Source organism: Bubalus bubalis, chromosome 13 (genome assembly GCF_019923935.1).
Source record: "Bubalus bubalis isolate 160015118507 breed Murrah chromosome 13, NDDB_SH_1, whole genome shotgun sequence".
Classification (NCBI taxonomy): domain Eukaryota; kingdom Metazoa; phylum Chordata; class Mammalia; order Artiodactyla; family Bovidae; genus Bubalus; species Bubalus bubalis.
The window spans coordinates 70,566,592-70,594,228 of NC_059169.1; the positions used below are offsets into that span (position 1 = coordinate 70,566,592).

The 27,637-nt window shown below is 42.0% G+C and overlaps 1 protein-coding gene across 8 annotated transcripts in view; it reads left to right on the forward strand.

Annotated features, from left to right (window-relative positions):
* Nucleotides 1-22,783, forward strand: part of CAB39L (calcium binding protein 39 like) — an 85,722-nt gene extending 62,939 nt beyond the window's left edge. For 7 of the 8 annotated variants that reach the window (XM_006063583.4, XM_006063587.4, XM_006063585.4 and 4 more), the window contains 4 exons: nucleotides 1,890-1,949; nucleotides 6,771-6,836; nucleotides 10,522-10,665; nucleotides 20,482-22,783. In XM_006063583.4, coding sequence (XP_006063645.1) covers nucleotides 1,890-1,949; nucleotides 6,771-6,836; nucleotides 10,522-10,665; nucleotides 20,482-20,661 — 450 coding nt within the window. In that variant the 3' untranslated portion in view covers nucleotides 20,662-22,783. The remainder of the gene's footprint in view (nucleotides 1-1,889; nucleotides 1,950-6,770; nucleotides 6,837-10,521; nucleotides 10,666-20,481) is intronic. The other variant, XM_044926970.2, reaches the window with a different exon arrangement.
* The last annotated feature ends 4,854 nt before the right edge of the window (nucleotides 22,784-27,637 follow it).

Genomic DNA, 27,637 nt, shown 5'->3' on the forward strand with positions numbered 1-27,637 from the left:
GGGGACGTGAAAACTGGGCATTCCAAATATTCACTTAGAAGAAGGCTAAGGACTCCAAAAGTATGCTGTGGAACTAGGGGGTCCCTGATGTAGCAACTAGTTTGAATTTTGACTGGGATGAATTCCTTAGAGGGTTTTCCCATTTTAAAATCCCAGTTCCAGAACTGTACTGTTACATTCTCCTGGGGAAACAAGTACATGTCTCCATTGATAGGTCCGGTGGTCAAACAAGTTGTGATGATAAGTAATAGGAAATGAAGTTAATAGCCAGTTTCATTATTTTGGGGCTTGAAAATTATAGTGCAAGCTGATGAGGACCTACCATATATCACAGGGAACTCTACTCAGTACTCTGTAGTGACCTATGTGGGAAAAGAATCAGAGAGTGGATATATGTGTACATATATAACTGATTCACTCTGCTGTACAGCAGAACCTGACACAGCATTATAAATCAATTATATGCCAATAAAAATTTTAAAAAAGAAAACTGTAGTGCAAAGTACTTTAAATATTTAACCTTTTATTGAAATAAAAATAAGTGAGTTTCACAACCCAGGACTCAGTGGCAGCCTGGAGGGGTGGGATGGGATGGGAAATGGGAGGGAGGTTCAGGAGAGAGGGGACATATGTATACTTGCGACTGGTTCATGTTGATGTACGGCAGAAACCAGCACAATGTTGTAAAGCTATTATCCTCCAATTTAAAAAATTGTTTTAAAAAGAAGTGAGTTTTACTGTTGTGGCTGCCTTCTTTTTCTCTGTGAGGTTATGTTGTGTATCTTGTATATACTGTTAATTAAATTAGAAGTTTTAATTAAATATGTATTAAAGCATAAGAATTTATTTTGGAAACTTGAAAATTCATGTTGTTTTTAATTAAATTCTGCATAGTACCTAGGCAAGGCATTTAACCTTTAAGCACATCAAGAGGATTAGCTGGGGCTTGTTTTCTTTTGACATCAAGGTGACTTAAGGTTATAATTTAGGTGTGGATTTCCAATCAAACCTTCCTTTATGCTTTTGTTCAGTTTCCTGGGAGTTACGTCTATAATTAGATCAGGCTGCTTGTCCTCAACTTTGAAAGGGTGCGTTGTGCTGCTTAGTAACTGCACAACACTTCACAGCCCACTAACCCAAGTGCAGGACTAGGACAGTGCTGAGATAAATGTCACCCTTGTGGGACTTCCCTGGCGGTCCAGTGGCTGAGACTCCATGCTTCCGATGCAGGGGCCCAGATTCCATCCCTGGTCAGGGAAATAGATCCCACATGCCATAACTAAGGGTTTGAGTGCTGCAACTAGAGATCCCACGTGCCACAACTAAGACCCAGTACAGCCAAATAGATAAGTAAAATAAATATAGTTTTTTAAATGTCGTTCTTGTGCTTCCGAGAACCCTAGGCACCTCCATTTCAAAAGTGATTTAGAAGAAAACTAAAGGTCAATCATTGAAAATCTGTTACCTTGTGAGATACGGTTTTAGTCCATTCAGAGTTTTTTGCTTTTAATAGTTATTAATGACATTTTAAAAGATCATCATAAGCTTTATTTGAATATTTATTGTATCATATTTACAATGTATAGTTATGGGCTTTAAGAAATATAATGTAAGTTTGTCTCTTTGGTGGCATTTGTTTCACTAGTTAAATTATTTCTGTAATCTAACAATGATACGAATTTAAAGCACTCTTTGTTGTTTTTACCATGAAACAAATTGTATTTCACACCTTAAACTAAGAAATGGAAATAATTCTGGGATGTAAATGAAAATATTCTGAAATTGTTGTGCTTCAAATTAATTGACTTAGAAAATCTTAGAAGAAAAGAATAGATTTGTAAAATTTATTACCTATAACAATTTTGTTTCATTGACTGTTCTTTTTCTAGGATTTACTAACCAGACATAAAGTGTTGGTAGCAGACTTCTTAGAACAAAATTATGACACTGTAAGTAGAAGTCATTTTTAAGTCTCTATCTCATTCTTCCTTTCTCTCTCTCCTTCTTAGATCTCTTAGCACTTACTTCTATTTATGAGAGAAGTTGAAACCAACCATCCAGCCGCTTGGTTTATTACCCGGAAGTCAGATCATTAAGAAACTATGAAAAATAGAGGCTAGCAGGAGATCAGGGCGTCCTTGTTTTTCTTATCTCTTCCTGTTGTGCTCTGGAGCTCCAGGAAACAACCAGCACCAGCTCACTTTGACCTTGACTTAAGAGCATCCACGTTGCCCTTAAGAGGCAGTGCATATGTACGTGCTAAGTCCCTTCAGTCATGTCCGACTCTGTGCGACCCATGGACTGTAGCCCACCAGGCTCCTCTCTCCATGGGATTCTCCAGGCAGGAATACTGGAGTGGGTTGCCATGCCCTTCTCCAGGGGATCTTCCCACCCAGGGATCGAACCCATGTCTCGTACGTCTCCTGCATTGGCAGGCGGGTTCTTTACCACTCGTGCCACCAGGGAAGACCCAGAATACTGGAGTGGGTTGCCATTCACTTCCCCAGGGGAATCTTCCTGACCCAGGGATTGAACTTAGGTCTCCTGCATTGTACCAGATACTTTACCATCTAAGCCATATAGGGCACCCCACTGTTAATAAAATGAATCCTTTTACATGGTTGATAACTAGTTTCCCTGACTAGTAGAAATACCAAAATATACATCTGTCTTCCAGCTCCCTTCTCTAAGGGTGAATCCATCTCATCCTTTTGATAATCAGCTATCATTGTTGCTGAACCAAACTTACCCAGCATTCAGCAAAGCCAGTCTGCTGACACTGGGTTGTGGTGAAGGAAAGTCCAGCATTTACTGCAAGGCAATAAATGCTCAAAAGACTCAAATCCTGAATAGTTTTCCAGGAAGGGGTGAGGGTTGTGAGTGGACCGTCTTCTGACTGGTTGGTAGTAAGGTGACATGGTGGTATATCAGAGGTTAACCTCATCAACCCCTTCGTTTCAACCAGTATGAGGTCTCCATACTTGTGGTCAGTGTACAGTTAACTTCTTCCACCTGGTGGGGATTTCAGTCTCTCTTAAACAACTCAAGGATATGACTCAGGATATTATCTATAGACTTTATGGAGGAACTAAAGATCCCTGACTTTGTTTTTGGCTAAACTATTACTGTTTTGTCTGGCTTGACTGTTGTTCTTTGTTTCTGCATTTTCTTACTTCTCTGATTAAATTTGCTCTTTGGAACCTGGGCCTTGGAGGGTAAACCTTTCCTAGAAACAAGAAGTGGGAGACTCGGGAAGGTATGTCCCTGGGACTGCCCTCAGGGTCCTGCTTGGTTTCATCATGTGACTCTTCTAGGAAGCTTTCCCTAACATACACCCTAACCCCCTCACCCCCAAACACACACAGACACACACACTCTCTCTCTTTCCCTCCCATTCTCCTTCTTTCTCACACGTTTTCCACATTGTATAATATTATTATGGTGTGTCTTTATATCTTTTTGTCTGGTTCATAAGCTCCCTGGGAGGCAGGAACCTTATCTGTCAAACACAGGGGTTCAGAATGCAGTACAGATTTATGTCTAGTTGCTTTGCTTCAGAATCCTGCTGAATCTCTTACTAATTATGATTCTGAACAAGTTACTGTGCCTACTAAAAAATGAGGATATTAGTAATAGCTACTTCATAGGGTTGTTGTAGGAATTTGACAAGATTTAAGGTTTTGGGGATAGCACCATGGATTAATTTTTATCATGATTACTTACATCCCTAATACCTAACTCAGTACCATATATTTGGTGGTGTTAAATGAACATTGAATAAACAGACCCAACCAAGAGCTGCTATGCTTTTGCTAAGTGTATCAGCAATAGAAACAGCATTCCGTTCAGTTCAGTTCAGTCTCTCAGTCGTGTCCGACTCTTTGCGACCCCATGAACTGTAGCACTCCAGGCCTCCCTGTCCATCCCCAACTGCCAGAGTCTACCCAAACCCATGTCCATCGAGTCAGTGATGTCATCCAACCATCTCATCCTCTGTCGTCCCCTTCTCCTCCTGCCCTCAATCTTTCCCAGCATCGGGGTCTTTTCCACTGCGTCAGCTCTTCACATCAGGTGGCCAAAGTATTGGAGTTTCAGCTTCAACATCATTCCTTCCAATGAACACCCAGGACTGATCTCCTTTGGGATGGGACTGGTTGGATCTCCTTGCAGTTCGAGGGACTCTCAAGAGTCTTCTCCAACACCACAGCTCAAAAGCATCATTTCTTCGGTGCTCAGCTCTTTTTATAGTCCAACTCTCACATCCATACATGACCACTGGAAAAACCATAGCCTTGACTAGATGGACCTTGTTGGCAAAGTAATGTCTCTGCTTTTTAATATGCTGTCTAGGTTGGTCATAACTTTCCTTCCAAGGAGTAAGCATCTTTTAATTTCATGGCCGTAGTCACCATCTGCTGTGATTTTGGAGCCCAGAAAAATAAAGTCAGCTACTGTTTCCACTGTTTCCCCATCTATTTGCCATGAATTAAAGTAAAACATAGCACAGGCTTAGAGACAAAACTTCACATGATTTGTTGCAGTGTTAGTTTAGCTGCTCTAGACCAGTATTGTCCAGTTTAAACATAATGCAAGCCCCTGTGTAATTTAAAATTTTGTAGTTAGCCACACAAAAAGATACAAGGAAACAGATAACTCTGGGAAGTTATGGAATACCCTACCCATATCCTGTGTTTTCACACATCCAAATCATAGAAATTAAACTATGGTTTTCTTCTTCATAAATTGTTTGCTGCTCTTCCTTTGAGATTAAGAATTATCAATGTAATCATGAAATCAAAAGTGATTTTCATACCCTAAAATTATCAAGAGAAAATCCATGGAATCAATTGGAGATCTTTGATCAAAGCATAAAATATGAAGGGAGAAAAAGATTACTGCCAGATGTATCCAAAAGCTTCAAGACCAGAAGAGACTCATATATTTTTGAATTTAGGGAATAAACTGCTATTATAGTTTGTTCAGTAACTGTAGATGCTGGATGGAGTGTTAAAGACTCATTGTTGTTCAGTCACTAAGTAATGTCCAAGTCTTTGTGACCCCATAGACTGCAACGCACCAGGCTTCCCTGTCCTTCACTATGGAGATAGTGCATAGTTTTTTCAAATTCATTAGATGTAATATTTATAATAAATGAAAATAAGAGGACAAAGATAGCTTATGACAAAACCTGTGTATCAACTACTCATTTTTTCTATAGAATGAGTGAAATAATGTGCTGTGCAGTTTGCACTCAAGGATAACAAGCAACAATTTGAGAGACCGTAAGCTCATTCTCTTTGATGGTTGTTTACCTAAATTTGTCTTTATAGTCACACCTTGCGTAATTTAGTAGTCTCACAGATACTGAGCCTATTGCACCGACCTGAGCATTGGCTTCAAGAACTCATGCTCCTTAAACATTTCCTACTTGTTGAGTTTCTTATTTCTTTAGTAGTAAACCTGAAGCTGGAGAACATGATATACGACCTAAAATAATCAAACTGGTAGCCTAGGGAGTCAATAATACCTTATATGCATGTATTTACATTTTATGGTTACAAGTAACATTTACCACGATGTTTGTCTGATACATTTAGTGACCCACAAAGTCCTTCTTGTGTTCCATGACAATCAGAATAAATAATAAGTCCTTCAAGTAAAAGAAAAAAAAAATTACTGTGACTTTAACGTGAGCTCCATGATTTTGTTTTCTCAGTTTCTGAATTCCTCTTGGGTATTCTCATCAGTGTGCACAGCTTGTCCTCATCACTCATACCTGGCATTTGGTCTTCCAAGGACCCTTTGCTACCCTCCCCAGCCCCTAAACTCTCTTGCCTTCAGTTCTCTGCCAGGCTTGCCCTCCCACCCCAGTGGCCTCTGAGCGTGCCTGTGTGTGACCAGAGGCTGACACTGGACTTTCCCAGCTGCCAGAACTCTGTGTTCAACCGAAGGGCCTAGACTGTGTTTGATGACTAATCACACTAGGAAATGGGCCACGTCACCAGTGTCCCCCAGCTTCTGGGGAGAGTGGAAGTGCTCCCAAGAGGCCAGTTGGGATTCACACGGCCATCATGTGGCAGAGTGGCCCTATTCCTCTACCTGTTCATGCTGTGAGTTTGCCAGTTTGATTTTTTATGAGTTGCTAAGTGTCTTCAATCTTTTCTCAAATTTTCCAAAGACTAATAGCTACCAGCAAGACCGCATCAATGCATTTCTTTAAAATGGCATAAAATGAGTTATCCTGCAGCTCATTAGATGAGTTAATAGATGCTTTCTTCAGGACTTCCCTGGTGTTCTAGAGTTAAGAATCTGCCTGCCCATGCAGGCAGTATGGGTTCCGTCCCTGGTGTGGGAAGATCCCACATCTGAGGGGCAATCAAGCCTCTGCTCCAACACTACTGAGCCCATGCACTGCAATGAAGACCCCACACAGCCAAAAATAAAATAGGTGTTTTAGTCAAAGTAATTTATTGGGAGGACTCAATTACTCCATTTTCCTACTCAATTTCTAATTTGAATAACTAAAATAAAACAGAGGGAAGCATGTCTCTGGTGTCACCCGCCTCGTCGTCCCCCAGTATCTCTATGAGTAAGTGAGGATGGAGAAACGGGGAAGCTTCCCCATGGACAAAGGCAATCCGCCCAGAGATAAACAGCACAACCGCTGGGCTGGGCTGAAGGACTGGGGATTTACTTCAGAAGCAAACAGACTTAATGCAGAGAAATCACTGCTGGGTTTACATTCTTAATATTTCTTTTCTTTTCATTAGATTTTTGAAGACTATGAGAAACTGCTTCAGTCGGAGAATTATGTGACTAAGAGACAATCTTTGAAGGTAATGTCAAATTTCTTTAAGTTAGAGTCTCCAGAAGTTGACATTCTTGTTCCTAAACGACTGGTTTAGTAGTGGACGAGTAGGAACTTCTCCGGTGGTCCAGTGGTTAGGACTCTGAGCTTCCGCTGCAGGGTCAGGCGTTTGATCTCTGGTCAGGGAACTAAGATCCCTCAAGCCATTCGGCACCACCAAAAAACAAACCAAAAAACAGTGGGCAAGTAAATACAGAAAAAGTATTCTCTTTTTTTGTAACTTGAGAAGTATTTTCTATGTTATGACCGTGTGTGTTAGTCACTCAGTCGTGTCCGACTCTTTGTGACCCCATGTAGCCTGCCAGGCTCCTCTGTCCATGGAATTCTCCAGCAAGAATACTGGAGTGGGTTGCCATTCCCTCTCCAGAGTATCTTCCCAACCCCGGGATGGAACCTGCATCTCCTGCACTGCAGGCAGATTCTTCACCACTGAGACACCAGGGAAACCCATATGTGTGGGTATATATTCAGATAAATATATATGTATGAATATCTGTATATATATCTTTAGAAGCTTCTTGTCAGTTTTACAACCAAGCATAATTTTTTTGAGAGTCTGGGAGCCATCCCCCTGGAATGTGAACGTTTAGGAAGATAGCACTCCTGCCTCTCCATCACTGGAGAATTTAACCTTGGTCCTGCTCTCCAAGCTGTAACCATTTGCTTGTCAGAGCGATAAGAAAAGATTTATTATCCTCTTCATTAGTTGGATAAAGGCAGCTAGGTAAAACAAATGGCTACTTCCATGGCCGGGTGAATTCAGAGTGGACTAGGAAAGAGTGCTGTCAAGCCCTCTTATAGGGGAAAGAAAGGAAAGTGAAGTCGCTCAGTTGTGTCTGACTGTTTGTGACCCCGTGGACTGTATGTAGCCTGCCAGGCTCCTCTGTCCATGGGATTTTCCAGGCAAGAATACTGGAGCGGGTTGCCATTTCCTTCTCCAGGGGAATCTTCCCGACCCAGGGATCGAACTCAGGTCTCCTAAATTGCAGGCAGATTCTTTACTGTCTGAGCCACCAGGGAAGGTCTCTTGTAGTGGAGTGACCAGAGTATATATATATATATGTACTGGATTATAACTGCCTATATAAATGAGGCAGGATTGTATGTCTTTGTAATGTCTTCTGTGTAGAGTGCCTATAGTGTCATGCTCTGGATACACATATTCAGTAATAAAACTGCTTTCTTTCTTTTCTACACTTTGTGGAGAGGATTCTGTGTTGTTTGGACTTTATTTCCCCAACAGTATCCACACACCTCACACAGGTTGTCAAGGCTCCTAACGTGAGCAGGATTTGACACATGCCCTTGTGAAGCTTGTATTCTAGATAAGTTTACAAGTAACTCTGTTCTGAAAAGCAGAGTAAGTACAACTAGGAAAAAGCAAAGAGCACAAAGGCAGGAGAGGAGATTCAGCTGAGGAAAAACTTGAGGTTGAGCTATAGAAACAGAAGGTAGAATGGTGGTTATAGGGTAAGGGGCAGGGGGATGGAAGATGTGGGTCCAAGGGTACACGCTTCTGGTTATAAGATGAATGAATTCTGAAGATCTAATGTACAGCATGATGGCTATAGTTATTAATACTGTATTATAGGACTTCCCTTGTGGTCCAATGGTTAGGACCCCAAGTTTTCAACGCAAGGGGTGCAGGTTCCATCCCTGGCGAGGAACTGTGATCTCACATGCCATGCTTGCAGCCAAAAAAAAAAAAAAAAAATTCATAGTAATATTGTAGTGTATGCTTGAAAGTTGCTGAGAGTGGATCTTAACTAGTCTCACCACAAAAAGAGGAAAGGGTAACTACATGAGGTGATGGATGTGTTAATTCAATTGATTGTGGAAAATATTTCACAGTATGTACTCGTATCAAATCTTCATGATGTACATTTTAAATGTATACAGTTTTGTCAATTACACCTTGCTAAAGCTGGGGGGAAATTGGAGCAAGGGGAGTTATGCCACAGAAGCAGAAGAATGAGAAAAAATAAGTGAGGTGGTGGAGGGAGGGATGCAGTAGCAATGAGTCCAGTCACAGTGGGTTTTGTTTTGGATTTTTAAAAAATATTTTTATTTGTTTATTTGACTGCACTGAGTCTTAGTTTTGCTGTCCCTATGGTGAAAACAAAAGTTCAGCTATTTCCTGCCAGAGGGTCTGCAACTATTCTCGCTTTTGGCATTTGTTTTGAAGTGTCTTAGTCTGTTTGGAGAAGGCAATGGCTCTCCACTCCAGTACTCTTGCCTGGACAATCCCATGGACAGGGGAGCCTGGTAGGTTGCAGTCCATGGGGTCACTAAGAGTCAGACATGACTGAGCGACTTCACTTTCACTTTTCACTTTCATGCATTGGAGAAGGAAATGGCAACCCACTCCAGCGTTCTTGCCTGGAGAATCCCAGGGACGGGGGAGCCTGGTGGGCTGCCATCTATGGGGTCGCAGAATCGGACACGACTGAAGCGACTTAGCAGCAGCAGCAGCAGTCTGTTTGGGCTGCTGTAACAAAAATACCATAGACTGGGTGACTTAAAGAACGCACATTTATTTCTCACAGTGTGGATGCTAGGAAGTCTGAGATCAAGGGGCCAGCAGCAAGAAAGCTCCCGGGGTCGCTTGTGTAGGAGCACCAAACCCATGCATGGTGGCTCCACCTTCATGTCCTGTTGACCTGCCCAAGGCCCCACTTCCTAATACCATTGCGCTGGGGATTATGATTCCAACATATAGATTTACAGGGACAAAACCCTGCAATTCATAACATGGAGTAGTGCTGCATTTTAGGAATTATTGTCCCCAGAAAATGTTCTATTTTACTGTTTGATAAAAACTTGCTATACGTATTAAATTTCATACGGACTCAGGGTCAATGAATTTTTTTTTTCTGGCTCTATATTAGGTTTTGTCATAAGATTTAGGGAGAAGGTAAGAGTCACTTAATATAGTCTGTTTTTCCAGTAAACTACCAAAGTATATTTATTCAGATAAGGGAGGTATCATTGTTGAGTCAGTTTTATTATTCTTTCCTATCTCGGTGCCTAAGGAGCAATACGTTAGTGAGAATCACATTAAAGCCAGGGATAAAAATTATAAACTAATTTCTGGCTAAGTCTTGATGAAAGCTGCAGAGAGAGCTTTTGTTTGTCTGCACTGGGTCTTCGTTGCTGCGTTTCTCTAGCTGTGGCGAGTGGGAGCTGCTCTCTAGTTGCAGTAGGCGGCCTTCTCATCACAGTGGCTTCTCTTGATGCAGAGCACAGGCTCTAAGGTGTGAGGACATAGTTGCCCCTGCGCATGTGGGATCTTCCCGGACCAAGGATGGACCCGGTGTCCCCTGCTTTGCAAGGTGGATCCTTAACCACTGGACCACTAGGGAAGCCTGAAAGAGCTTTTTTTTAAGCTGCAACAGTGAATGGCATTAAAGAAAAACAAAAGACTCAGAAATGCATTAAGCACTGACTTTAGCAGGACGGTATGAAAAGTTTAAAAATAACAAGGATAACTACAGCCTCCATGCCTGTGCTTTAAGATGCACTTTAGGACTCTGATTTTTTTTTTTCTCATCAACATTCATAACTTACATTTTGTTTTCTGGTGAGAAAGGAGTGGGATATATTTTGAATAAGAGGACTCTCAGATTCTACTTTGATTTTGTGTTTTTCTGTAGCTGCTAGGTGAACTGATCCTGGACCGGCACAACTTTACCATCATGACCAAGTACATCAGCAAGCCAGAGAACCTCAAACTGACGATGAACCTCCTCCGGGATAAAAGCCCCAACATCCAGTTTGAAGCCTTTCACGTCTTTAAGGTAAACAGCACCCTGCAGAAATAATGTGGACATTCCTTTTCCAGTTTCAAATGGCAAAATCCCATTTTGGATCTTCCTTTTGACTCGAGAGAACATGAACTAAGCAATCTGTAGGTTTTGCATGACTTAGGTGAAATTCTAGAGTTATTTGAGTGGATGCCTATTTGTTTCAAAAAGATTTGCTGACGAATCTGTATCTCGAAATATTTGCATCTTTTTCAGTAAGAAAATAGGTGGATACTGTTTCCCAGGAGTTACTAAGATAATCAGTGATTGAGCTAAAACCCAAACCCTGAGTGTCAGAATTTGAATGTTTCATTTCTGCTTTAAATGTTCCTTTGAACTTTAAATGAAACCGAAAGAAACACAGTGTACTACTCATTCCTAGCTTAGAAATATTTTAATGCATTTTAAAAGAACACTAGTCTATATAATACCTGCTTTTTCGAATATTTTTTCTGTGATGTAAGAGTAATAAAATCATCTCCTAGAAACTTTAAGCAGTAGATTTGTTTAAAAGTAGAGTAGGAGCTTCCCTGGTGGTCCAGTGGTTAAGAATCCACCTGCCAATGCAGGGGCTGTGGGTTCAATCCCAGGTCGGGAAGATCTCACATGCCGTGGAGCAGCTAAGCCTGTGCGCCAGCCAGGACGCCCTAGAGCTCGCGCTCCACAAAAGGAGAAGCCCCTGCAGTGAGAAGGCCGTGCACCACAGCTAGAGAGTAGCCCCAGCTCACTGTGACTTGCAAAAGCCCATGTGCAGCAGTGAAGACCCAGCACACCCCAAAATAAATACATAAAATCTTTTTAAAAGAGTGAAAAGAAAGTGACGTCACTCAGTCATGTCCGACTCTTTGTGACCCCATGGACTGTATGTAGCCTACCAGGCTCCTCCGTCCATGGGATTCTCCAGGGGAGAGTACTGGAGTGGGTTGCCATTTCCTTCTCCAGAAGATCTTCCCAACCCAGGGATTGAACCTGGATCTCCCGCATTGTAGGCAGATGCTTTACCATCTGAGTCACCAGGGAAGTCAAATCTTTTTTAAAATAAATTAAAAAAAATAAAAGTAGGGTAGGTGAGAGAAATCTAATCTATAATGCACTAACTGTGACTTAACTCTTGTAAAGATTTTAGTAAATTTTATTTTCCTGTGCACGTATGTAAACGTTTTTTTCTGCAGCTGAATTCACATTGTACACAGTATTGATACACTAATTTTATCACTTAATACTATACCATATGTGAACACTAATTCATTGTTGTTATATATAGCTTTTTAAAAGAGTCAATAGTTTTACTGGTATCATAGTTTTTCACTGAGTATATTTAGTTTACTTAAATATTCCCATATTGTTTATAGTTAGGCTATTTTCAATTTGAGGCTACAATGAGCATTTTATGTTTCGAGCTAATTTGTTTCCAATTTAAGGATTATTTTCTTAGGATCAGTATCTAGAATAGAATTAAGGGTGGAGAGAGTTTCAACTCTTTTTCTTTTTAAAATCTTTGTAAGGTATATTCTGTGATTGAATTTATATATATAAGTTAGAGACACAGCAATTTTTAAGGTGCGTAATTGTTGCTTTGAAAGGTAAAAAAAAATTTTAGTTCATTTTTCAAGCCATCAGATCTTTATTGTGCAAAAAACCACTAGAGCCATTCGAATCCCATATTAATTTATAAATTCTATTTAATTGCATTCAGAATCCTAGCAAGTCTTTTTCTGGAACTTGACTAGCTGATTCTAAAATTTGTATGATAGAGCAATGGCCTGGGATTATCTGTGACAATTTTCAAAGAAAACAAGGTAGAGAAATCCACCCAACTATATATTAAGACTTCCTCTGGATTTATCATAAATGGAAATAATACTGTATTGGCATGGAGACAGATAAATAGAGCAACAAAACAGAGTAAAGCCCAGAAATGAGCCTGTGCAAATATGAAAATTTGATATTTGGTAGTGGAGAAATTATAAATCATTAAAGAAGGGGTTACTGTTTCTTAGTTCAGTTCAGTCGCTCAGTCATGTTGACTCTTTGTGACCCAATGGACTGCAGCACGCCAGGCTTCCCTGTCCATCACCAACTCCTAGAGCTTACTCAAACTCATGTCTATTGAGTCAGTGATGCCATCCAACCATCTCGTCTTCTGTTGTCCCCTTCTCCTGTCTTCAATCTTTCCCAGAATCAGGGTTTTTTCAAACGAGTCAGTTCTTCACATCAGGTGGCCAAAGTATTGGGGTTTCAGCTTTTGAGCATCAGTCCTTCCAGTGAATATTCAGGACTGATTTCCTTTTTTTTTTTTTTTTAATTTAATTTTATTTTTATTTCCTTTATGATTGACTGGGTTGATCTTTTTTCAGTCCAAGGGACTCTCAAGAGTCTTTTCCAACACCAAGTTCAAAAGCATAAATTCTTCGGTGCTCAGCTTTCTTTATAGTCCAACTCTTAGATCCATACATGACTACTGGAAAAACCAGAGCTTTGATTAGATGGACCTTTGTTGTTAGAGTAATGTCTCTGCTTTTTAATATGCTGTCTAGGTTGGTCATAGCTTTTCTTCAAAAGAACAAGCGTCTTTTAATGTCATGGCTGCACTCACCATCTGCAGTGATTTTGGAGCCCCCCAAAAATTGTCACTGTTTCCATTGTTTCCCCATGAACTGATGGGACCAGATGCCATGATCTTAGTTTTCTGAATGTTGAGTTTTAAGCCTACTTTTTCACTCTCCTCTTTCACTTTCATCAAGAGGCTCTTTAGTTCTTCTTTGCTTTCTGCCATAAGGATGGTATCATTTGCATATCTGAGGTTATTGATATTTCTCCCGGCAATCTTGATCCCAACTTGTGCTTCATCCAGCCCAGCATTTGGCATGATGAACTCTGCATATAAGTTAAATAAGCAGGGTGACAAGATGCAGCCTTGATGTACTCCTTTCCCAATTTGGAACCAGTCTGTTGTTCCATGTCCAGTTCTAACTGTTGCTTCTTAACCTGTATACAGATTTCTCAGGAGGCAGGTCAAGTGGTCTGGTATTCCCATCTCTTTCAGAATTTTCCACAGTTTGTTGTAATCCACACAGTCAAAGGCTTTGGCATAGTCAATAAAGCAGAAGTAGATGTTTTTCTGGAACTCCTTTGCTTTTTTGATGATCCAGTGGATGTTGGCAATTTGATCTCTGGTTCCTCTGCCTTTTGTAAATCCAGCTTGAACATCTGAAGTTCACGGTTCATGTACTGCTGAAGCCTGGCTTGGAGAATTGAGCATTACTTTACTAGTGTGTGAGATGAGTGCATCTGTGCTGTAGTTTGAACATTCTTTGGCATTGCCTTTCTTTGGGATTGGAATGAAAACTGACCTTTTCCAGTCTTGTGGCCACTGCTGAGTTTTCCAAATTTGCTGGCATATTAAGTGCAGCACTTTCACAACATCATCTTTTAGGAGTTGAAACAGCTCAACTGGAATTCTATCACATCCACTAGCTTTGTTCATAGTGATGCTTCCTAAGGTCCACTTGACTTCACACTCCAGGATATCGCGCTCTAGGTGAGTGATCACACTATCATGGTTATCTGGGTCATGAAGACCTTTTTTGTATAGTTCTTCTGTGTATGGTTCTTAGGATAAGGGATTATTAATATAGAAAACTCCCATCCACTATATTCAGAAATAAATTATCAGTAGAGATCTACACTTGAAAAGCAAAACATCTTTTAACTTTTAAAAGAAAAAATAAACCTTTTATGACGTTGGGGAAGGAAGAATTTTTAAAAAGAATTTGAAATCACAAAGCATAAAAGGAAAGAATATTTGACATTTAAATTTAACACCTATTTGAAAAGACATCATAAACAAAGTGAGAGAACAGGACAGAATGTGACACATAGAGTTGACAAATCATTTAGAAAAAGGCAAACAGTTAAATAGAAAAATGGGCAAAGGATACAAGTTGGTAACTTACAAACGAGGAAACCTGTTTTTGTTGTTTTTGTTTAGTCAGTCAGTCGTGTTGGACACTGTGACCCCATGGGCCGTAGCCTGCCAGGCTCCTCTGTTCGTGGGATTTCCCAGGCAAGAACACTGGAGTGGGTTGCCCTTTCCTTCTCCAGGGGAAACCTGATTGGCCAACAAATAAAGGGGAAACCTGATTGGCCAACAAATAAGTAAAGATGCTCATCTCAGTGGCAATCATAGAAATGGCCATTAAAATATCAATGAGATGTCACGTTACATTTTTCATATTGCCAAAACTGTTTAGGTCTGACAATAGCAAACTGTGGTAAGGCTGGGGGAACACTAGCTTTGTACACTGTAAATTAGTATTAATACAAGTACTTGGGAGAGCAGTTTAGCAAAATAAAGTACTGAAAGTGTCCATTCTCTTCATTCCTAAAATCTCATTTCCTGGACAGTCTTGCTCACAGGCATAAGGAATTCTGTACCAAAATGTGTATTGCACATTGTTTAGCATGTTGCAAAATAAAAAAAAATGGGTATCTTCAGAAATCTAGGACAATAAATTGTGATATGTTTATCTAATAGCATATAGTAATGGGTTAAAATTAATAGAGTTATATGGGATCAATGTAGGTAAGTCTCAGAAACATTGAGTGGAATTAAGCAAGTATTAAAAGGATTTTATTTATTTAAAGTTTAAAGTGGAGATTCCTTAAAAAACTGGAAATAGACATGCCTTATGATCCAGCAATCCCACTGCTGGGCATACACACTGAGAAAACCAGAAGGGAAAGAGACACGAGTACCCCAATGTTCATCGCAGCACTGTTTATAATAGCCAGGACATGGAAGCAACCTAGATGTCCATCAGCAGATGAATGGATAAGAAAGCTGTGGTACATATACACAATGGAGTATTATTCAGCCATTAAAAAGAATACATTTGAATCAGTTCTAATGAGGTGGATGAAACTGGAGCCTATTATACAGAGTGAAGTAAGCCAGAAAGAAAAACACCAATACAGTATACTAACGCATATATATGGAATTTAGAAAGATGGTAACAATAACCCTGTGTACGAGACAGCAAAAGAGACACTGATGTAGAGAACAGTCTTATGGACTCTGTGGGAGAGGGAGAGGGTGGGAAGATTTGGGAGAATGGCATTGAAACATGTAAATATCATGTATGAAATGAGTTGCCAGTCCAGGTTCGATGCACGATACTGGATGCTTGGGGCTGGTGCACTGGGACGACCCAGAGGGATGGAATGGGGAGGGAGGAGGGAGGAGGGTTCAGGATGGGGAACACATGTATACCTGTGGCGGATTCATTTTGATATTTGGCAAATCTAATACAGTTATGTAAAGTTTAAAAATAAAATAAAATTAAAAAAACAAAAAAAAAACAAAAAAAAAAACAAAACTATAATGGAAAAAAATATGAAAAGTAATGTGTACTTATGTATAACTGAGTCACTTTGCTGAATAGCATAAATTAACCTAACATTATAAATCAACTATCCTTCAATAAAATAAACTTTAAAAAAAAAAAATAAATAAAAAATAAAAGCATGAAAAACTATACTATGTATAGATTCATACGTATGTAGTTAGTGTCTAAAAACCTGCATGGAAATGATAAATAGCAAATTCAGGATAGCAGTCACCTCACCGGAGGGAGAATGACGTCAGGAAAGAGAATGACATCAAGAAGTGGCTGATGGCCTTTAATTTTGTCTGTAATGTTTTATTTTATTCAGATTCTGAAGGCACATATAGCAAAAATGATAGAGCTGACGGTGGGAACTTGAAATCTGCAGTGTTACTGCTGTGCTCTTCTCTGTGTTTGTATTATTTCATAAGGAATAAGCACAAATTGGATGGCATAAAAATAGGCTCTTGTAGGACAGGAAAATGCCTGCACAGTGTAAAATGACAGACTCTTTTAAGATCCTTCCTTTCTGACTGAGGAATTACAGGCTTGCCACTGTTTGTCATCCCAGCTCCCACAGAGTTTTACTATGCCATCGTAGGTAAAAACATGCTTCATATAATTTTGTTCCAAAATGCAGTATTATAGAAGTATTCAGTGGGTGGCAAAATAGAAATAACCTACTTCCACCCTGTGAGGTCAGAATTTGGATCGTCTCATTATTGGACAGAGTAGGCACATTTAAAAGTAGTTGGCCACTTGTTTACTTGCATGTGTGTAAACTGGACGTGCCCCGGACCCTGACTTTCCTCCTCCCACTGAAGTGCACACTGAATTGTTTACTTGCCAAAAATAATATTTTGTTATTTAGAAAAAGAAAGTTATTTTTCAGGTTTGTTTGTTTGTTTTTCAGTTTTTTCACAGTTCTTTATTAATAGTCTCTTTCCCCAAGTACCTCCCATAAGATACAGAAAATGTGGTCTAAAAATGTCTTCACCAGATTATTAATGGCCAGTTTTCATTAGCTTGCTTGAATCATCCAAGGACTTGAATGAGATGCCATTTCATGTTTTCTCTGCTATTGACAAACAAGATTGTATGATGGGAAAGGACTGGCTGGAACACAAGAGACCTGGGTGTTTATTGTGGCCCAGTTGCCATCAGTGACTTTGGGCAAATCCCTTCGGATCTGTTTCTTCACTTGCAAAATGAAGTGGTTCAGCCTGGTGGTTCAGTGGCTGAGACTGCAGGCTCTCAGTGCCCTGGGCCCGGGTTCGATCCCTGGTCGGGGAACTAGATCCCATATGCCGCAACTAAGAGTTCACACGCCACAACTAAAGAACTAAAGGTCCCACGTGCCACAACAAAAATCAAAGATGCCACACGTGGCAACTAAGACCCAGCACAGCCAAGTAAATAAATAAAAATTTAAAAATGTTTAAAAGTTACAGTTCGATTAAAATGAAAGAAATCTGGACAAGGTGGAAGGGAGGCTCAAGAGGGTGTGGATGGATGGATGTATTTATACATAGAGCTGATTCATGAACAGCAGAAATAATAAAACATTGTAAAGCAATTATACTCCAAGAAAAAATAAATAAGCATGCAGTATTTTTTTTTTAAGTGTAATTCCAGGATACTAGGTTTAGGAGACCTTTGTCTCTATGATCCTGCCTCTTCCAGAGATGCACCCAATATGAATTTAGGAATCCACTATGAGCTGGTATCTCTTTCCTTTCCCTGTTAGCCTCCTTAATAGCGAAGGACCAGACTGCCACTTTCTACTAAGCCATGTAGAGGATGGGGGTGGTCAGTGCCTTTTGGCTCACCACTCTCAGAGCTGCTGGAACTTGAGCATATGTGTGGTGCTTGAGTGAGAAGTCGCTTCAGTCGTGTCCAACTCTTCGCAACCCTATGGACTGTAGTCCCAGGCTCCTCTGTCCATGGGATTCTCCAGGCAAGAATACAGGTGTGAGTTGCCATGCCCTCCTCCAGGGGATCTTGCGGACCCAAGGATTGAACCCCTGTCTCCTGCTTTCCTGCATTGGCAGATGGGTTCCTTACCAGTAGCACCACCTGGGAAGCCCAGTTTTGTCTCAATTATTACATTTAGCCATATGCACAGAAAAAATGGGCTTCCCGGGTGGCTCAGCAGCAGAGAATCTGCCTGTCAATACAGGGGACATGGGTTCGATCCCTGGGTTGGGGAGATACTCTGGAAGAATAAGTGGTAACCCACTCCAGTATTCTTGCTTGGAGAATCCCATGGACAGAAGAGCCTGGTGGGCTACAGTCCATGGAGTCGCAAAGAGTTGGACACGACTGAGCGACTGAGCACACAGCAGGCACTAGTCACGTTGCGGTTTCCATTTGTGTTTCCTAGTGATCTAATGATGTCACACTTTTTTTTCACATTCATATTGATAATTTATATATTTTCTTTGGGGAAATGTCCACTCAAGTCCTTTTCCCCTTATTTAAAAAGCATTGTGTGTATTTTTGTTGTTGCATTGGAAGAATTCTTTATATATTCTGGATAATAGACACTGGTCATATATACGATTTGTAAATATTTTCTAACAATTTTTATGTTGTCTTTTCACTCTCTTGATAGTATCCTTTGATGCACAAATGTTTTAAATTTTGATGAAGTTTGCTTTACCCATTTTTTTCTTTTCTTGCTCTTGCTTTTGATGTAGCTATGAAAACACTGTTAAATCCAAGGTCATGAAGATGTACCCATAAATTTTCCTCTAAAAGTTTTATTAGCTCTTATATTTAGGTCTTTGATCAATTTGAGTTAATATTTGTTTATGGTGTGAAATAAGGGTCCAACTTAATTTTTTTTTTTTTTTGCATGTGGATTTCCAGCTGTCTCATGTTGAGTGTTTGCTTTTTTTAAATTATCATGAAAAGGTATTGGAGTTTGTCAAATACTTTTTCTGCATGAGTTAAAATGATCATATGTTTTTCTTTCAATGTACTTATGTGTCATATTGACTTCCTAGAGCTGCTTTAATGAAGTACCATAGGCTAAGTGTCCTAAAACAACAGAAAGTCGTTGTCTCTGCATTCTGTCGACTAAAAGTCCAAAATCAAGGTGTCAGCAAGCTTGTTTCCTTTTAGAGCTTTCAGGGAAAATCTATGCCTCTCTCCTAACTTCTGGTGGTTGCCAGCAGTCCTTGGCACTCCTTGCCTTATAGATGCATAACCCCAGTCTCTGTCTCCATCTTTTTTGTTTTTCTTTTTAATTCAAGTTTATTCATTGTGTCTGAAGTAAAGCTGATTTTGCAGCATTTCTGTCTGTCTCCATCTTCACATGGCATTTTCCTCTGCATATGTTTGTGTGTTTCTGTGTCCAAAATTTCCTCTTCCTCTAAGGATACTGGTATTAATAGTGGGGTTCAGGCCCAGTCTAGCCCAGTATGAACTCATCTTAATTTGATTACATCTCTTCTTCCAAATAAGGTCATATTCACAGGTACCGAGGGTTGGGGCTTGAACATTCATCTTTGGAGAGGATGCAGTTCAGTCCAGTACATCTGGTGTATTACATTGATTGATTTCATTATGTTGAGCCATGCTTGTATTTCTGGGATAACTCCCACTTGGTCATAGTGTGTAATCCTTTTGCTATTATTCTGGACTTCATTTGCTTGTTTTTTGTTGAGGATTTTTGTATCTTCATTCAAAAGGATATTGGTCTGTAATTTTCTTGTGGTAGTTTTGTCTGGCTTTGGTAACAGAGTAATGCTAACCTCATATAACGAGTTAGGAATTATTCCCTTCTCTTTTATTTTCTGGAAGAATTTGAAGTAGATTGGTGTTGATTTTTCTTTTTTTAAAATAAATTTATTTATTTTAATTGGAGGTTAATTACTTTACAATATTGTATTGGTTTTGCCATACATCAACATGAATCCGCCACAGGTATACACGTGTTCCCCATCCCGAACCCCTCTCCCTCCTCCCTCCCCGTACCATCCCTCTGGGTCGTCCCAGTGCACCAGCCCCGAGCAACCAGTATCATGCATTGAACCTGGACTGGCGATCGTTTTAAAATGTGTAGAATTTACTGTGAAATCATCTGGTTCTGTCTGGACTTTTGTTGAGAGGTTTTTGGTTCCTGATTCAACCTCCTTATAGAAATAAAAGATCATAAGAGAATACTACAAATAATTGTACATCAATAAATGAGGTAACCTAGATGAAATGGACAAAATCCAAGGAACATACAATCCACCAAAGAAGAAAGAGAAAATCTGATGCATGGACTCATGTCACCTATACCATGATTTTCTTCTAAAAGGGAGTAAAATCGCGGGCTTTCTGTGTTCAATAACCCAAGTACCGAATGAGACGCGGGAGGGACCGTGTTCCTAGGTGTGCGTCCATTGACCTAGGTGTGTTTCTCATGCCTCAGGTGTTTGTGGCCAGTCCTCACAAAACACAGCCTATTGTGGAGATTCTTCTGAAAAACCAACCCAAACTCATCGAGTTTCTGAGCAACTTCCAAAAAGAAAGGACCGACGACGAGCAGTTCACTGATGAGAAGAACTACCTGATTAAACAGATTCGTGACCTGAAGAAGGTGGCCCCTTGAAGTCCCACCGAGTTTCCTGCCACGTCACCGCCTCGTTTATTCAGTTCGTGTGACAAGTGTTATTTCAAAAAGTAGCCATTCTTGGGAAGGCTGTGGAGGTGCCTGTTTTTCCTCAATCTGTCATTCAGGGTAGGTGGAACATAATCATTTGAATGAAAAAAAATTAATTTAGAATAATATATTCATTTTAACCTGTGATTATTTATATGAAATCAGAGCCATTGTATTGGGAAATTGATGAAAGCAACTTTAACCCTTTCTTAGTGAAAGGCAGCAAGGCTGTGGGCTTGCAGATGAGCCCTCAGTCACCACAAGCCACCAAGTACTGGGAACTCAAAGGGTGGATGTCACCCAGTCCTCAAAGAGGATTAAATTCTCAGAGGAGAACTGGGAGTTGGGGCAAGATGCACAAAACTGTTTTGCCCATCTGCAGCTGGACCCACAAATTTCTTAAGGCACTAAGAAAGTAAGATCCAGTATTTTCAGCCATTCTACATTCTATTCCCTGCCCACATCTTTTAACCATAATCATTCATTCTTAACTTCCTAGGAAACTGATACCCTCCTTTCTGCTTATGACCTCACATTCCATCTCAATGAATCTCCTCTGCACACCTGACTCATGGTACACACACACACACACACACACCCTACTCTGACCAGGTCAGTATGGAACCAACTAGGTATAAGCAGGGTGGTCTAACAAGGATCACAGGCATGGAGGACCCACCGGGTTGGACCTGCTCACTTGAAAACTTGTAACAGACGGTTAAGAACCACAGCTCTAGCAGAAGTAATTGCTGTTTCACAGACTTCTATAGGGTTAGTGAATATTTGGAATATTTCATTCATGCTTCTTTTTTTTTTCCATACTTCTTAATTTGGAAAAGAAGTTTTATGGTGAAAGTGTTTTTCAGAGTAAGAATCATTGCATCGAGATGCCTAGTGTGTGTAAAACCACAGGTCCAGAGGGTCACACAGGGCTTTAGACCACTTATACATAAGGGAACACTGCAGTTGGAAGGACAAATGATTACATGCATGAACCATCCTCAAAGGACTAAAAAAAATTTTCACTCTAATTTCTGATCTGTCATTGTAATTTTACATCAGATTCTTCACTGAAAAGGTTTCTGTAAAAATGTTGGTCTCAAATACTCTCTTGCATACTAGGATGATTTAGGAATTAATTTGTGTTTTCTTAAAATAAAGGTCACGGTTTGTTTTCAGACAACAAGTGGACAAAATGGAATTTTAAGGCTATATTTACGAGACATTAAAGGTACAATTGTTAGTCTGTATTTTTTTTTAATGATTCTGTTTCCAGATCATGAATTAGTGCCTTCCATAGGAATCTTCACTTTTTACAATGTAGGGTACTGTGTTCTTGAACCAGATATTTCTCCAGCCAGAGAGGGGAAGATCCCTCTCCAGGATCCATGCTCTTGTAGATTTAGCATCTGAAGCATCACCTGGCGTGGTTTGATCCTTCTTGGCTACGTTTATCCCCGCCCCCAGCCCCAGCGTTGAATTCTGAGGCAGATGCTATTGGGTCTGCGGGAGCTTCTTGTAGCAGCCCTGACCAGTGCTGGACCATCTGATGGCCTTCAATCTTGCATCGCTGAGGTCAGATTATTTTTATAACATTCCCTGACAGTCCAGAGTCTCTTTGAATCTGACTTTTCTGGTTTTGTTTGTTTAAAAGAGATGAGTGTAAATATTAAAAAAAAAAAAAAGAAAGAAGGCCCAGCACTATTGGAAATTTATTTCTTTGCTTAAATACTGTCCCACACATCATGGGACATGTACTTTCAAGTGGAAAGCAAAGCCTTGTTAGAATTCTTTTTTTGATAAGTAAAACATATTGTATTTCCTCTGAGCTTGAATTAGCTCTTTCCTAGCAAACCCCCGTATAAATGAAGTAGCTGGGGTTTTGCTGTGATACAAATTTGTAAATTATTAACGTGAGAAAGAGGGAGCCAAAAGCTCACGGTTAAAGTACGTTTGCATAAAAGTCACTGTAAATATTGTGAGATTTGAGTTTCGAAAAGGTCATATTTAATAAGCCATTTCAAAAGCACACATTTAAATAAAGACTGACTAAATGAAAAGGTGCCACATGCTCCTTGGTCGGTTTCATCTCTCTCTGCGTGTCCCGCCCCTGTGTTCTTGTCACCGCTCCAAACAAGGAAAGCACCGGGCTGCCCGGAGGCCCCACGTTCCCAGCTGTCCCCTTCCGCGCTGTCCCGCCCCGTGCGGCTCACTGCCCTTGACCGAGGGCTGCCTGTCAGGCAGCAGGCATTTCACAGCTGCCCCACTACAGCCAGAGTCATCCCCATTTTACATTCGAGGAAACCAGGCGCTGAGGAGTTTATCCCAGACAACGAGCACCAGAGCTGGGGAACAGAGCCACGGTGGCCAGAGGCCAAACTCCTACTCTTACTCTTACCAGGGCTGTGAACGAAGGGCGGTCCTGGGGGTCTGCACTCATGCTATGCCCTCCCCGACTGCCGCCGGGTAGGCTCCCAGGGGTGAAGGTTCTAGAATGAAGCCAGGATGGATTGAGATCATATTGTTTTTGGATGGGGCTCTGGCTCAAGCCAGGCGTTTGCCCAAATGTTAGGATTACTTATAGTGGGAGGAAAGGCCAAGAGGCACGCGGTCCTTGAGCAACCGTTCTGACTGCCAGCCTCTGTGGCTGCCCGTCTTTGGAGGGCTCTGGGGAGCAGTACCTACTGGAGGGGGGTGGGCAGCGAGCTTCCCAATGCCTCTGTCAGCGACCACACTAGCTGGTCCATGTGACATGCAGCTGCTCTGAGCCACGGTGCGATCTGGAAATGACATACGACCTGAAAGTGACTGGAATCATGTGAAGGAAAATGAAGTTCAAAAATCACTAGGATTTTTAAAATATGAAATGATAGTTATTTTAAAATAACTTGACGGGTCTTTCTAGTCTTAGAGACTTAAGATCTATATCTTTTACTTGTTTTTTTCTGTGTTATCCAAAAGAATATTGTATGTATGGATGAATCACCACCATCTTTTCATGCCTGTTCTTTCAGGAACGTTTTGGCTATTTTAATGAGGGCCCATAACGGAGAAGACAATGGCACCCTACTCCAGTACTCTTGCCTGGAAAATCCCATGGATGGAGGAGCCTGGTAGGCTGCAGTCCATGGGGTCGCTAAGTATCGGACCCAACTGAGTGACTTCACTTTCACTTTTCACTTTCATGCATTGGAGAAGGAAATAGCAACCCACTCCAGTGTTCTTGCCTGGAGAATTCCAGGGACAGTGGAGCCTGGTGGGCTGCCATCTATGGGGTCGCACAGAGTCGGACACGACTGAAGCAACTTAGCAGCAGCATACTTAGACAAAGCCCGAAACAAAAAGAGACCTGGAAAAGCTAGACTTAGTCTTCCTAAGAAGATTGAAAAGACAGAAGAGGGCTGTGAACACGGATGTGATTGTGTATTTTGGGTGTGTTTTTTTTTTTTTTAAATAATTTTATATATTTTTGGCTTTGCTGCGTCTTCATTGCTGCGAGCAAGCTTTCTCTAGTTGCCGCAAGTGGGGGCTACTCTAAGTGCAGTGCCTGGGCTTCTCGCTGCGGCGGCTTCCCTTGTGGACCACACAGGCTCAACAGTGGGGGCACTCGGCTTAGTTGGTCTGTGGCATGTGGGATTTTCCCAGACCAGGGATCAACTGCATTGGCAGGCTGATTCTTTACCACCCTGAGCCACTAGGGAAGCTCGTGATTTTATTTTTGATGTACAGAAAGCGCTGTTATGGGGCTTCCTTGGCGGTCCAGTGGTTAAGACTGTGCTTCAGTGCAGGGGGCGTGATTTTGACCCCTGGTTGGGGAACTAAGATCCCATATGCCATTTGGGGTGGCCAAAAAATTTAAAAATACTAAAAAAAATTATTTTAAAAAGAAAGTGTTATTATATGACTACCTAATTAAAGCAAAGTACAGCAAAATGAGCAGCCTAGCCGGCGCTAAGCCTCTTCAGACAGCCCTTTGTATCAGTCCCAGAGTTGATGGAGGAAGCACTGACTCATAGAAAGGGTGAGTAACTTCACCCGATCAAACGGCTGCAGCAGAGCAGAGCCGGGATTGAGGGCTGACCCCCAAGTCCAGGCTGCACGCCTGGGCCGCCTCCCTCCAAGCCTGCTCTTCAGCTCCACCCCCAGGACAGACACATCCTTCATCATGGCCCCCAGGGAAAAGAGGAAATCCTGCTGAAGGAGAACTCAGCAGGAAGATTTCAAAAGCTAGCTTCATTTCAGAGGGTAGCTTTGTTCCACGTGGTTGTCTGATGTTGGAAGAAGACATTAGACCTACATGTGGGACAAGAGATTCCATCTTGAACTTCTGGATCCTTTTGAGCAATCGCTTGACTCTGAAAAACGAAAGTGAAAGTGTCAGTTGCTCAGTTGTGTCTGACTCTTTGCGACCCACCAGGCTCCTCTGTCCATGGGATTCTCCAGGCAAGAATACTGGCATAGGTTGCCATGCCCTCCTCCAGGGGATCTTCCGACCCAGAGATCAAACCCGTGTCTCCTGTGTCTCCTGCATTGGGAGGTGGGTTCTTTACCACTGGCACCACCTGGTAAGCCTGTGGTCAACTGCAGGATGGCGCAATTCACTGTAGAGCTCCCCTGGCTGAGCCCAGATTTGGAGCAACTGAAGGAGAGGGTGCCTGGCTGGGGCTGGACCCCGACGACAGGCCCAGCCAGGAGGCCTGAGCTGTCATGGCTCCACCTGCCCAGTGAAAGGGTGTCTGCCACCTCACTTCCATTTGCAACGCTGCCAACTTTCTTTTGAGCCCAACCAGGCAGGAGAGGAGACCCTGGAAGCCTGTTGCAGCTCAGTTAAATGGACATGTTCCAGACTCCCCGTGTAGGTGCTGTACTGGGGGCTGTGTTCTCACATCCTCTTAGCATCTTACCCCCTTGAGGACCTCTGGCTGGTTTTCCCTCTTAAATGACACAAAAGGGTTGTGTGGAGTTGCTGGAACTACACAGACAGCAGGGACAACCATACCTGGACTTCATCCCAGCTCCACAACAAGGATTCGATCTTGGGAATCACTCACCTTCATTTTCCTACCCGTAACACAGCGGGGAAAGAGAAGCTGATTCACAGAGAGTCAACGAGATAAAATCTGTGATGTGCCAATCCAGGGTCACTCCCATGTTGACTCCCTCAGCTAGCCCTCGGGGTTCACGGCCAGTGGGAGAGGGAGTCACGCTCCAGTGTGGAGTCCGGGTGGAAGGGGCCACGGGCAGGAAACACACGTGGCCAGAGATGACAGGTGTGTGCCCTGAGCACTGAGCATGTGGACACGGGGAGGGATCTCAGAGGGGAGCCTTCAGTGGCGCCTCAAGGGTTTAGGGCCATCATGGAGGCAGCTGGCGTTTCAGCAGGAAGTGACCTGCATCCTGCCTGTCAGAGCAGTGTTGGTCTGGAGGGCAGTGGCCTGGTCTGGGGAGTGCTGAGCGAGGGGGTGCAAGACAAGGAGGAGCCTCTAAGAGCAACTATGGCCGATCTGAGCCTTCTCTGGGTTGACCTGATTCCAGGTGTTTCACAGATACTAAACTCAAACCTTAGAACCTCTTGTGAGGCAAGAGCTCTTATGATCCTGACTTTACAAATGCGGGAACCAAGGCTGAGAGAGCGTGGGTCACTGGCCAGGCCTTGCCGGTAAGCACGTGGTGGGGCAAGGTTCAAACCCAGGGGCCAGAGGCAGGAGCCTTGGAACCTGTGAGAGAACTTAGGACTTGACATTGACTGGGCTTAGTTCCACATCCCTTCTCAAAGATCACGGCGTTAAGAGCACGCGAAACTTGTCTAAAAGGATTCCTGGGAGATGGCCTCTCAGGGGACAAATAAGAGACTGCTGTTTGAGGTGACAGCGAAGAGGAGGTTCAACTTGCTAGTCCAGCTCCTTCCTCCAGGTGCTTCTTTCCAGAAAAATATCTCCTCTAAAAAGTCACAGTCACCTGGCCCAGTGTGCCCCGTGCATAGAGATGCCATGTGAAGGACCCCACGACGCCCAGGTCAGCTGGCAAACTGCAGCTTTTATGGAAGATGACAAATGACCATCTAGCATCATACGCCTTCAGGTTGGTTTGTTTGCGCTTTGGGATATGCCCACGTGACACAGAACACTTGGATAAACATATAAAAAAACTCCCCGTGAACCAGAGACGCAGGTGTTCGATGTCGAGAAGACAACACGGTCAGATGACTGGCAGCTTCTCTTTCTTCCTGCTTCTCATCCAGTCCAGTTCAGTTCAATCGCTCAGTCGTGTCTGACTCTTTGCGACCCCATGGACTGCAGCACGCCAGGCCTCCCTGTCCATCTCCAACTCTTGGAGCTTGCTCAAGCTCATGTCCATTGAGTCCAGATGCCATCCAACTATCTCATCTGCTTCTCATCCAAGGACCTGCTGTATCTAAAACGCACTTAACCTTGCTTCAGCGCCCTTCCCTGCCCCCCACCAGTTCACTGGTTTCTATAAAAATAAAAGGAGATCTGGACTCATTGATCATCTGCTGAGAATCACATCAAGTTACATCAGCTCTGATTCGATGACTTGACTCAGTAAAACTTAACAAAGACCATAGAGCATTCAGAGTCAGTGCCTCTGGCTGAACAACGGTGGACCATTTCATACCAAAGGAATGTATCTACCAGGCCTTCTCAGGCCCATTAGACAATATAAAGGATGGGAAAGAGGAGAATTCCAGTCATTAGCCCACTATTAAACACGGTTCTGCTGCTAACATTACAGAAAAGCTGCCAGCACTTGAGTCCAATTATCCATTTGCTTCTGTTACTGTTTCCCTGATAGCTCAGTTTCTCTGCTAGCTCAGCTGGTAAAAAATCTGCCTCCTAATGCAGGAGACCTCGGTTCGATTCCTGGGTCAGGAAGATCCACTGGCAAAGAATAGGCTACCTCCTCC